Genomic DNA, 13,423 nt, shown 5'->3' with positions numbered 1-13,423 from the left:
GCCACAGACTTGTATAACTATTTCGTGGGAAACATTCAAGTCATTTTGGATTGGGTTGTGATAAAATTTGTGGGCTTTTAAAATTTTGTTCCTGTTTTTGTTTTTTGAGATGGTATCTGATCTGTAGCCCAGGCCCACATGGATCTCACTACTTAACTTTGCAAATGCTGTGATTACAATGCCTAAGTAAAAATCGTGTGTGTGTGTGTGTGTGTGTGTGTGTGTGTGTGTGTGTGTATGTGTGTGTGTGTGTGTGTGTGTATGTATGTGTGTGTATGTGTGTGTGTTTCTTTAAAATGTTTTAAATTAAAATAGAATTTCATCACTTTTCTTCCAGCCTTTCCTCTCTCTAGCTCCTCTCATGTACGCCTATTCTCAAGTTGATAGCCTCCTTTTTTAAAAATTATTGCATACATACATATATATATATATTTATATGCAAAAATAAGTACAACCTGCTAAATCTGTTTTTGTTGTTTGTATATATATGGTTTCAGGGCTGACTGCTCTGCGTTGAACAGCCAATAGTGGCCTCATCCCTGAGAGAAGCTAATTCTTCTCCTAATAGTCATTAGTTGCTTGTAGTTCTTTGTCTAGGGGTGGGACTCCATGAAATTTTACCCCTTTTGCATCAGCAAGTCCCTTGATATTGCCATTGTTCTGTCTTGTTTATGCAGCCATTTCTAGGAGAGACTGTCTTGCAGCAGACTTCCTGGTGCTCTGCCTCTTAAAGTCTGTCTGCCCCTCCCCTCCCCAGAGCTTCTCTGAGCCATAGATTCAGGAGCTGTGTGGTGTACCTGTTTCTGTTGGGGCTGAGATTCCCATGACCCATTGATCCCTTCATTGTGTCCACTTGTAGTTTTCTGTGGTGGTCTCCATTTGCTGTCAAGAGAGGTTTCATTGCTCAAGAGTGGTAGTGTACCCTTATATACTTCTCTGTGTGTATAAGAATAAGATTTATAATGTCATGAGGAATTATGCTGCTTTAGTAATGTGGCAGTGTCTTTTCTAATGTCCACGACCTCACTAACTAGGGAGCTATGATTCAGGTGTGATTTCCTTCCGGTTGAATGGGCTTTTAGTCCACTTAGACAGCTGTGGTTACCATGAACATGTGAGTGTCTGTTTCATCTTTAGGACATCTTGCCTGTTGTTCGTTGTCATGGTTCACAGGTGTTGCATCTGGGTAGGGTTGTTTAATTACACCCCTCTCTTGGCAGCTTGCATAGTATTTTCTGGTACCGTGGAGGCATAGTGCAGGTAAAAGAAATGTGCTAAGTGCTGTGGCACTCATCTAGAATCCCAGCACTTCATAGGCAAAGGCATTGAGAGTCCTTGCTTTAGTGTGCGTGAACACATCCGTGTGAGGACGGACTCAGGGCATTGGAAGTCGTTGCTTTAAAAGTATTCACACAACTCTTCAGCTGTGTGTCTTTCCTCAGTAAAGAAAGCTGGAGCAGGATGCTGAGGCACACAAACCTGTAGTCTTAGTGCTCACAATCTGAGGCTTGTGGATTCTGAGTTCAAAATCAGCCCCAGACTCCATGGGGAAAAGAGGAAAGAAAAGGAAACGAGACAAAAGGTAAAGGGAAGAAGCCTAGTACACACAGTAGCTTACCTATTCCCAAGGAACACACTTTTGGGAAACATGGACAAAGAGTAGATTTATATCGAATGAAGATCTCCTTAGAAATGTGATGAAATTGTCTCTGTGTGTGCTTGTATGTGTTTGCATGTGTGTGGAGGCCAGCAGAAGGCATTGGGTCCCCTGGACATGGAGTTATAGGTGGTGTAAGCTGCTTGGCATGGGTGCTGGGAACCAGATCTGGATCCTTGGGAGCAGGGGTTGCTCTTAGCTGCTGAGCCATCTCTGTAGGTATACATGGGGTTTTTATCTAGAAATTTACTGTGTTCTCTGGAGATAACAAAATATTATCTTTGAAGAAAAACCCCATGTAAATCTCTTGAAAATAATACTTCTGCTATGTTTTATTGATTTTTTTCCAACTGCCTTTCTTTAATCACACACTATCAAATATTTTTATAATTTGTACTCTTGGCTTATATCAAAGCATCAACAAGTAAAATTCACCTGGAGACAACAGGAAGGCTGCGTTAGATACTGATGGACGTTCTGGGGAATGTGTCTGTTACAGTTTCTCAAACTGACAGTCAGATATTGAGAGCAGAGAATGCTTGAACCGATGTCGGGGAAGCTTCCTTTGTCAGTGTGGGGAAGCAAAGAGCAAGGCTATAAATTCAGCAGGTGAAATGCACAGACTGAATTAAAGCAAGCTCTGAATGATACTTGATGAGAAATAAGAACAAATATAGGTGATAATGTTTATTGCTAAGGGATACAGGAATAGAAGGCCCCGCTTTCTAAAACATGGAGTTACAGTAGCATGGAGTTACAGTAGTTGGGGAAGATTTGAAAGTCATTTTCTGGGTTACCGTGACCTGGCGTGGATCAGCACGTGCTAACAGTCTCAGGTCTCAGTGGTGTGGAGATGGCCGAGTGCACTGCTGTTACTGCAGCAGTAACTTCTTTAATTGTGCATGGACTTTGTCCCAAATAAGTGAAACAGTTTTTGCTTATTGTCTATTAAATCTTGTATTTAAAAGTGAAAGAGTGTGCTGGCTTGATGGACTGGAGCTGTGTTAAGAGGGCACCCCGTCAGCAGAGCAAGCCACCCCTCCTGAAGCAGCATGGCTGCTTGTGTTGTTAGTATGGAATCTTCTGGTTCACTCTTTATCAGGTCTCCCCTCCCCATCTCACTCACCTCCTCTCCCCTCCCCTCCCTCCCACTATCTCTCCATCTCTTTAGATGATCACACCTCGGACTCTGTACAAAGCAAGGCAGACTCTACACTAAGTTACTGTCCCCAGGGCTAGGAGTCCGGTTCCCCTTTAGCGTGTGAACATTTTGTATATAGTGGTTCTTGTCTTAATATTTAAAAGATAGATGTATAAAGGATAAGTACAAAGTAACATTTTATTCTTTGGGATCATCATATAACTTTGATATTTTAAGGGACTTTTAAAATGTAATTTTTCCTAAAATTGGAAAAAAAAAAAAAACCCTGGAAAATTCTATGGACCCAACTTACTACATTTTAATAACATTAACAACCTATATGTGTCTAATTTAAAATTTAAAGTACAAAAGTTCAGGTAGAAATAAGGATACATTTTTGACAAAATGTATTCTGTGCCTTTAGCTATGTGTTTCCTACTGTTCTCTTCCACGTTTCAGTCTGGGTCAGACATGCACAGTTCTATGCTCTGCTTTTTACACTTCTCATACAGGGTAGCAGCTCTTGCCTTATTAAAGTGAAAATCACTTGTAAGTTTGACTGGACTTTAATGTGCAATGTGTGTGCCCACCCATGTGTTCGTGGATTGCGAGGTGTGCTGAGGGGACTGTCCTCTGTGCTGTGGGGACTGTCCTCTGTGCTCTGTGCTGAGGGGACTGTCCTCTGTGCTGAGGGGACTGTCCTCTGTGCTCTGTGCTGTGGGGACTGTCCTCTGTGCTGAGGGGACTGTCCTCTGTGCTGTGGGGACTGTCCTCTGTGCTGAGGGGACTGTCCTCTGTGCTGAGGGGACTGTCCTCTGTGCTCTGTGCTGTGGGGACTGTCCTCTGTGCTGAGGGGACTGTCCTCTGTGCTGTGGGGACTGTCCTCTGTGCTGTGGGGACTGTCCTCTGTGCTGAGGGGACTGTCCTCTGTGCTGTGGGGACTGTCCTCTGTGCTGTGGGGACTGTCCTCTGTGCTGAGGGTACTGTCCTCTGTGCTCTGTGCTGAGGGGACTGTCCTCTGTGCTGAGGGGACTGTCCTCTGTCCTCTGTGCTGAGGGGTCTGTCCTCTGTGCTCTGTGCTGTGGGGACTGTCCTCTGTGCTCTGTGCTGATATGCTGTTCGATCTGCTGTGTGCATTGTCCTTCAGTAACCGTGTATACTCACTGCATGCTTCCAGCAGCCAGTTGGCCATCTTGCTGCTTTTATACGCGCCTGCTTTTAGTAGTAGCTCTTTTATTTGTCGTATTTAGTATGCCGTGGCCTAGAAAATTCGATAATGATGACGTTTAAGATGATGAGTATTTTAGTGTCTGTAGTTCCTTTCTGCCAGTGTGATCACCCCCTGTGGCGATGCCTTGGGAATACAGTGCATGATCCCCAATCCTGAACCCTTGCAGGGCTCTGTTGGGATGTTTCCCAGCTCTTACTATGTTGAAGTGGTCAGGGCTGTTGGTAAGTGACTTCCAGTTGAGAGAGCTGCATTCACCTCACAGACAGACAGGTCAGGTAGCAATCCCCTTTCCTTGCATCACTTTTTCCATGGCCCATGTTTGGACAACCACAGACGTTCCCATCCCCTGCTGTGCTCTTTCGGTAAGTTCCCTAGACTTTCATTTTTCTTTTGAGTTCTGCTTGGCATCCTATGGCAGAAGGAGCCACATGCAGGATTGCTGCTTCCCTGACTGTTACCATGCACTTGTTTCTTTTTCTAATACCGTACATGGTTCTGTTTGCTTCTGGCCGCGCAGTGATTGGCTCTCACTTCAACTACCTGTTTACCTTTCTCTTTCTCGCTCTCTCACTCTTCACACAGCCCACCCTTTACTCCATGCCGGATACTCCCCTTTCCTATGTCTCTTGTTACGTGCAGGGCAGTAGCCAATAGGCTGTGTTGCCTGTATGTGAGAGACATCATTACTGAGAAATGCACATGGGCTGTCCCACTGTCCAGCGCTGAGTCATTGGAAAATGGTGTTCGAGTAGGAGTTTGAGAAGAGTGTGTTCTAAGTAGCTCAGCTGGGGATTGAACATTTCCCCTCAGTCAGAACTGATAAAGCAGCTGGATTCTTAGTGTCACCTCGGATGTAGAGGACAGACTTGAAGCCGTGAGTGTACGGGAAGTTTTAATGAAAAAAGCAGGTGTGATGTGTTTATTTCAGGCCATGCATTTCACGTGCTAGGGTCTGCTTGAGCAGAGCCTTTACTGCCCGGTTGGTCACGCCTGTCCTTTTCCTTGTCTTCTGCAGGAATTCCCCTTCCTCACCCTGACCGCCTTCCCCCCTGGACTCCTCGTGCATGTCGGGGGTGTTGTTAGTGCACGCTCTGTGAAACTTTTAGATCGGATCCACAATCCTGGTATGTTTTCTAATAAATCTGCTTTTACTTAAGGTGTGATTGGAAAAATTGATTTAACCTGAAGAGAAGCAAATTTAATCTGAGAGATGAAAACAGATTATAAACTGGCACATGTAATTTTGAAATATTTTCAGTAATTGCAATTAAAGATAAGCTAAGAAGTATACATTAGTTAGTTTTAGTGGACAGCAAGTGAACACATTCTGATTTATTTCTGCCTGGGGTGTCATTTTGAGGGGATCATTAATTAACATTTGGGTTAGCTTTATATTTGCTTTTTGAAGATAAAGGTTTTTACTGTTTGGCCTTCATGGCCATTACATTACGTTGTTAATGTTCTTCACTTGCCGGTGTGAACAAACAAGGAGGAGCAGTAGCTCATGTCTTTAAAGCAAGCATGGAAATGACCCAGACGGCAGGCAGCAGAGGCCTGGCACTTTGAGGGCCTTGAATTAGAAATAGCTGGGTGAGTTTTCTCACCCAGCAAGCATCATCAGTGGTAGTCGTATTTCATGCCCAGACATTTGCTGAAGCACCATAACATGAAGCGATGTTGGCTCAGAAGACTTTAATTCACCACTTCCAGATACTTCTTTGTGACATGTAGGAAAAGAAGAAAAGAATGCTCTGTAATTATTGGGTGAAAACATTGCAGATAGTGCTTTTGAGACTAACAGAGGGTTACTGCTCTTTACAATTAAGTTTGATCGGTGCTCTGTGATTTGATTTCACCTGAGCTGCAAATGAGACTTCAGAAAGGTGATGCTAGCCATGCTTGTTTAGCTCTAGTGAGCAAATACATCACCTCAGCTCCAGTATTAGTTTAGTTTGGGTTATTTTCCCCATTTCTCATTTTTCTGGTCAGTGTAAGATCTCCTTTTCCTTAGGGTATTTGCACACTCTGTAGCACTCAGAGGGTGGTCTCTCTGCTGCCATGTAGCACATGAAATTTGTGCAGATGATGCCAACTTCTTGCTTCCTGTAGGAATTCAGTTAGGAGGAGTGTAAGGAAAGACCAGGCGAAGAGGCCTGATGGTCACTGTGCTCCCATGGACGATTGCTGAGGTTTGATGGCTTTTAATGGAGATAATTATCTACAAATGTTACTTATTGTACTCTTCAAGAGTTCATCATTCCCACCAGTTGATTCCAGCCCATACAAGAAACCTGAGAACCCGTTTTCCCCCCCTCTCAGAATAGCTGTCCATCATGCATGGGAAGCCTCAGTTATTATTAATGGATTATTCTCAGAAGTTCAAGTGCATATATATATGTACATATACATATATATATGTAAATACTATGAAATGGTATAGTTACATTTTTAGTTTGCCTTGTTTTCAGTATAATACCTGTCAACTACTTATTCTAATGGTCCCAATATCTTATTTTGATTTAAAGTAAACTCTCTTTGAATTCTTTTATGTATATATTATGCACTGAAATGGAACATTTACCTAACACTTTCTCTAAGCCCCTTGAGTAAATATATGGAAAAAAGATATCATTACTTGAGAAAATCTTGATGGTTAACAGTCTGTGAACCCAGCAACCCTGGCTTGGACCCATCAGGTGATGCTGTAGGGGGATGAGCACTGATGCTGTGCTGCGAGAGACTGAGCGTCGCTGGGGATACACGTGCAGTGTTTCCTTGCGACATTTTAATTTCATTTTCAGTGGAAAAGGGAAAAAATCTTGGTTTAAATCATTGCCCCAGCTGGATGGTGGTGGCACACTCCTTTAATTCCAGCACTTGGGAGGCATAGACAGATCATCTCTATGAATTTGAGGCCAGCCCGGTCTACAGAGTGAGTTCTAGCACAGCCAGAGCTACACACACACACACGCACACACACACACGCACACGCACGCACACGCACACACACACACACACACACACACACACACACACACACACACACCAAAACAAAATGACCACTTTTTCTCTTGGTGATGATTTCCATGTTCTTAGCGCTCCTTCCTTTGTTAAATACCAGGCAAGGTGAAGCATAAACAGAGAAAGATGGGTGGTTTCCGAGCACTGGGCGACAAGGGACGAGACAGTTCCTTCTAGGTTACTGTAGCTTGCCTCTCCTGCCTTTCCTGTCTCTATTCCTTATTAACTCTGCTGTCTGTCTTCCAGTTCCTGTCAAATGCTGTTGTCAAATGTGTTCTTGTTTGTAGTTTTTTTTTTTTTTTTAATTCCTACTATTCTGCACATAAAACTGATCAACTAATTTGCTGTTTTGAACTCAGCCTTTGTCGGAATTATGGGTAACACAAGATCTTACAAACTGCTAGACTGGAATAGTTTCAATTCAGGTATTTTACTGGTCATTCAGTATTACATATGCTGACAGAAATTATGGCAGCTCAGTGAGGTTTTAGAGATGTTCTAGATTAAATAGATGAATTCAGTTACATGAATGCATTCTGTAATAGTTATGTCACAACTTCTAATTTGCATAGAAATGCAAGTATAAAAACATATGAGCTAAAGTGAATCAAAACCATACCATAAATTATGAATGACTTTTCTTATGTGACTAACTTTCAGAATATTATTAAATTCTATTTATGCATTTTGGCCAGTGTTTTCATATCTGGTAAGTGATACAGGCATTAGCTTTATCATCAATCAGCATTTGTTAAATACATTAAACAACCAGCGTGATAAACCATAAAGCATGTTTAAACTTCACCATCAGATTTAATAGAATATGTTTACTGCTTTGTAAATTACTAGGAAATGTGACTCTTGGCATTTTTATTTATAATGCTAGAAGTGTTCCAAAATTTCATAGCAGGTTAGATTTTGCAGGGAGATTAACAACATATATAAGCTTTTCTCCTTCCACGTGAGATTCCAATTTTTCTTTATAAGTAATTTGAATATAATCCATAGCAATTAAAAAAGAAACAAGAAAACTTACAGCTGATGATGTGTTTTAGTAATGCCAATTATTTTCTTTTTGAAAAAAAACACTTTTTTTACTAATATAAATATCTAAAATTATTTTTGGAATTAAAATTTGGGACTATTTTAATAAAACTCTAAAGCTGATATTTAAGGATCTTTTTCAGTTCTTTGTGTCAGTGTATTTTATAGTGAAGAAAAAGCACCAAAGGGCTCAGCATTTTAGGCAATGCTTTCCTTCTGGTGTTCTGTGTACGCAGGAGTCAAAGATAAAAGCTGATGGTTATTGTCTGACTATGAGTGAGTCATATTCATGATCTGGCTTCGTCAGCCTGTGCAATTGGAGAGGTGTGCCACTTTCTGACTCTTTAAGGAAGTTACCTCTATTTTCTAGGCAGGGTTGAACCATGGTGCTGACATTCATTGAAATAAAAAGGATTGTTTTATGATTTCTTTTTAGTGAGAAAATGAAATATACCCTATTAGATTTGTTTTACAAAGTAAGAGTATATTCCAATACATGGTTTGCTTAGAGCAATTAGAAAAGCAGGTTGTGCCTAAGAATGGTAGCGATTATTAGCAACTTAGAGAAAGTGAGGTCTTGTCAGATGAGCCATGTTTAGGGTGGTAGTTACTAGTCAGATGACAGAAGTGGATTGTAAGGCAAGGGCAGGGACTCTGAGACGCAGAGCAGCTGTTTGGCAAGGACAAACATGGTTGAGGAAGCAGTATATCTTGCCATCACTGAATGTTATGTTGATGGGGCGTGTGCAAAAGAGAAGTGGGTATGGAGCCACGTGTGGGGCGGGCGAGGCGTGGGAGACCAGGCCAGCCCAAGCTATGATGTGAGACTGCTCAGAAGAATGGACCCAGCAGACTACGGAAAGGCAGCGAGTGCTTTAGTGTGGCGTGTCCATAGTGCCATCCTACGGTCCAGGCCATAGCGCAGTTACCTTTGGAAATAAGGCTGATTATGACACTTAATTTGATAAATATGAAGAAAATGGGGTATGTTTGGTAAATACATTCAAATAATTTTTATATATCCTGAAATTTGGAAGTATTTTTGCCAGCACTGTCCCATAATTTCAAAATGTCAGGAATTGTCCACATGTAGGCCTGGAGGGATGACTCAGTAGTTGAGAGCACTGGCTGCTCTTCCACAGGCTCTTCCCAGCACTCACATGGCCGCTCACAGCTGTCTCTAACTCTACTTCCAGGGGACCCAGCCCCCTCTTCTGGCCTCCACCGGGGTACTGTATGCATGTACATGGTACAGCCGTAAATGCAGGCAAATACCCATACACCAAAGTTAAAAAACAACTAACAAATAAAAACCCAAACAATTGATCCCCATTAGTAAGAATGATAATTATTGATACTGTTTTTAACTCTAAAGTTGCTCATACTTTATTTTTTGAGTATTTTTGACACCGTAATCATGCATCATGGATGTCCCATCAGCTCCTGTTACCTTGGGTTTGGCTGCTTCACGTGTGTCATCCATCGCATGCTATGTTGTTTTCACAGTGGTGACCACCGACTAGTGTGGCATTTCTCAGAACACATGTCTCTATCACTGAGTGATGCATGACTGAATTGTTATTTATTTTGTAGCAGTTAGACACTAGAGGACAAAGATTGCCAGTCACCTGTCTTTATGTAATCTGTGCTCTTAGATGACAGAAAAGTATTACACATGATACTGTGTTGTGTGGTACAGAGTGGAAGCAGGCATGGCTAACTGTTGGCTGTGCTGATTGAAGGCTCACATTTGAAGGCTATCTGTCAGGTTTTCATAGATTTCTATAACCTATAGTTATAACCTGTAACTCATCAGCCCCATAGGGATGCATACTCTGTGCTGTTCTAACCCTCCAGCATTTGAGTCACTGGGAGCCAGGGCTCCTCTGGTGGTGTGCTAGTCTAGTTACTTTGCAGAGTACCAGGGCTCCTTCCGGCTTAGCCTCCTGCCCTGTGCTTCGTCTTAGAGTTCTTAACCACACTGATGGGCATTTTTATGTACTAGGAAGAAGCAAATCCCCCCCCCCCCCCATGAATCTGAGAGCTTACTGTGATACCTTTTGTTTCCCGATTTTTTTCTGTTCTGCAGACAGAATTTGAGAAAAGCGGGGCAGGAGTGGGGTGGGGAGGATGTTAGCAGCTGGAAAGCCAGCTGAGAGGTCACCGCTCTTCGCGTGGCCCTCGGGGCGGCCATGAGTTCACAGTAAGGAGAATGTGGTAACGATAATGTGCCCTTTGGTCATCCTGGCGGACACGGCCTCTCCACAGATCTGGCTGGAGACAAGTTAGAGAGGCTTGAGCATATTACTGCATGCCAGACCCCATCTGAATGCTTTACAATAGCAGGTTATTTTTGAGTCTTAAGAGATCTTTGGCAACAGTAGCTTCCTTAAGCAATCTGAGGAATACAGCAGAGGTGCAGGTGCAGCTGAAGTGACTGGCTTCCACCTCTCCTCTTTACCATGGTGATGGACTGGGAGTGTGGAGCCAGCAGGATGTGCTTGTATATGTGGCATGCAGAACAGCTGTCTGTCAGCTCTCAAGCAAGGGGAGGGTGCTATCTTCACACAGTATTTTTGATTTGATCTTCTATGTCCAGAAAAATGTTTAAAAGGAGATTGCTGGTTTTGGTTTTGAGAATATTTTTGAGTTTTAAGGATATTTTTGGATGATTCATGAATTTTAGGACATAGGATATATGCCTGTTTTTGTTTTGTTTTGTTTTCAGTCATAATAGACTTGAGTTATAAGGTAAGCTGTAGTAGTTTGAAATAAGAAAATGCTTTTTTGTTAATCACAGTCATTTTTATTTTTTTTAGAAAGCTCATTTTGGGAGCAAAAATTCAGTTAAAAACTTGAAAAATAAGTTTATTACTTTACAAAATATTACGTTGTAAGAAAATGTGACTAGCCTGGTATAGTGGCACACACCCTTGATTCCAGCACTTGGGGGGTAGAGGCAGGCAGATCTCTGAGTTTGAGGCCGTTCCAGTCTACAGAGTGACTGGATTTCTAGGACAGCTAGGGTTATATAGAGAGGCTTAATCTAAAAGCAAAAAATGAGTGTGAGGCAGCCAGATGTGTAAGGAAATAACATCTGAATTTGTTCATTCGCTTTAACAAAACTTAAACACTGTCACAGCTGTCTGTGACTGAGTGGCTTGTGGCTTGCTCATGTGAGCTGGGCACTGTGTTGGCACATGGGGACATCATTAAGCCAGGTCGGCCTCCTGTTCCCAGCCGGGTTAGTTAGATGTGGAAGGCTAACTAGATTGTTAGAAGTCCTGCAGGCTCCCTGGGAATGTGGACCCTGCTGGGCTCTCAGCTGTTCTTTTCTGGGTACTGTTGCCCAGGTAGAAGTAAGGTAGATACAGACAGCCTCTGCTTCTCAGCTGTAGTCTGTTTTCACAGGCCCTGGCAGCCGCCTGCAGGGCTTGCTGTGTGCACCAGTGATTTGCATAAGGCTGTCCTGTCACATGATGCGTAGCCAGTGAAGTTTTGGTTGGCGTGAACTGTGTATGTCTTAAAAAAGGAGCAGCATTCAGTTAGATGCAGTGTGTTTGGCTTGTATGCCAGCTACCACACTGACATCTAAGCTTTGACGTTCTCTAACCCCCTGCATGTCATTTCCAGTGCAGTGAGGGTCTTTTTCTCAGTCTGGTTCTAATCCCTACCCAGTTTGACGCTGAACTCTGTTGAACCTGAACATTTTAATTTCTGTTACTCCAGGGGAGGTGACTTCCCAGTGTTTGGGAATGTAGCTTCCCTACATTGCTCAGCACCTAGATGAGCCTATTCAGCCTTTGCTCGATCCAGCCCAACATCTTTATCTCCTTCTGTTCATTTTTAACGTTAGGTTGAGCTGGATGTGATGGCTCCTACTCGTAATTGTGGGACATGTGAAGTTGAGCAGGACTGTGAGTTTGAGGCTAGTTGTGTCTATATGCTGAGCCCTATTTCAGCAAAAAAAAAAAAAAAAAAAAAAAACGCACAAAAACTATGTTGAGTAACTCTAAACAGAACTGATTTTTAACATTCTTAGTTACAAATGTGTAATTGCCTAAAATCACTCACTGAAGAGTTGGGCTTGGTAAAGGCATTTTCTGTTGAGCTGATCCTGGTCTTCCTGAGATACACATTGGCATTCAAAAATCTTTAGTAAATCCACCCTCACTTATGAAACAAAAAGATGGCAAGATATCAAGCTGTGACCATGTTCTAGAAAGGCACCAGGAGGAAAGAATGTGCTCTAGCCAGCAGTAGTGGGGGCACCCCACCAATGAGCAGTGTGAGCGAACCCTGGTGCATGTGTGCTGCTGAGAGGAGATGGTAAGACTTAAAAATAGTGTGAAATACAGTTTGTGTAATAATTAACATTTGATTTTCCCTAAAATTTTAAAAATTAGAAATAATTGTATAAATCCTAGGACTATGGTATTTAATGTGGAAATCATTTTCTTATTGCCTTCGGAATGCTTGTTAAGTGAGTTCACATCTCAGCTGTATTTTCCTAAAATGACTAATAGCACCCATGTACTATATGGATAATTGCTAGACACTTTTAAGCCAGACTCTGTTTTGCTTTTTATAAAAGTATGATAGAATGACACATTTATGCTTTGGTACAGTGAATGAAATAAATAGGTTCAATAGTCTGTTTCCTATTAAAATTTAGTTAGCAGTTATTAAATCTTTAAAAAGTTCATTATAGAAATTAAATAATGTGAGATAGCTGATTTTTTAATTGATAATAAGATATACTAATTATAAATACTCTGAACCTGTGGCTCATTTTTGCCATGATTGTAGTGTAGGCTTTAAAGATAAATAGAATCTCTCTCAGTGCTAAAATACTGACTAGCCTGAACTTTCTGTAGCCCAGTAACCCTCACCCCTCGCTCTCGCTTACAGTATAGTGGCCATGGCGGCCAGAGTGACTACTGACAGAGTGCTCCTCCTGTGCGCTTGCCTCGCTCTCACCTAGAGTCTAGGGCCATTCCTTTCTGTGACCATTTCAGTGAGCTGCCATAGTTTTCAGTCCATGCTGTCACCTGACCCAAGCATGTGCCAAAACATCACCCGTCCTGGCTCCTGTTTGCCAAATCTGCTTCGCAAACCCTTTGCTCCTTAGCTTTTGCTTTAGCCCAAACCGAATTTAACATTTGCAGAGTGTGGACCATGCCATTTCTTCCTCGGCGCCCATGTCATATAGCTAGCATTTTACATCCGTCAATACTTTGCTAAGGGTAGTACTGGCATCTCATGCACGTGTGGCTGTGTCAGAGTGGAGGCTGCTTGTGAGCATGCCTGAGGGTGTGAATGCTGCACT

General features: G+C 42.3%; 1 protein-coding gene across 16 annotated transcripts in view; it reads left to right on the top strand.

Moving 5' to 3' along the window:
* Positions 1 to 13,423, top strand: part of C2cd5 (C2 calcium dependent domain containing 5) — an 81,941-nt gene that overhangs the window by 29,268 nt on the left and 39,250 nt on the right. For 9 of the 16 annotated variants that reach the window (XM_051173396.1, XM_051173403.1, XM_051173401.1 and 6 more), the window contains 2 exons: positions 5,045 to 5,153; positions 7,410 to 7,475. In XM_051173396.1, the coding sequence (XP_051029353.1) occupies positions 5,045 to 5,153; positions 7,410 to 7,475 (175 nt within the window). The remainder of the gene's footprint in view (positions 1 to 5,044; positions 5,154 to 7,409; positions 7,476 to 13,423) is intronic. The other 7 variants (XM_051173399.1, XM_051173398.1, XM_051173408.1 and 4 more) reach the window with 1 other exon arrangement.

The sequence above is a fragment of the Phodopus roborovskii genome, unplaced genomic scaffold (assembly GCF_943737965.1).
Source record: "Phodopus roborovskii unplaced genomic scaffold, PHOROB, whole genome shotgun sequence".
Lineage (NCBI taxonomy): Eukaryota > Metazoa > Chordata > Mammalia > Rodentia > Cricetidae > Phodopus > Phodopus roborovskii.
The sequence above is the reverse complement of the archived record's forward strand: the minus strand, read 5'-3'. Positions and strand labels throughout refer to the sequence as shown.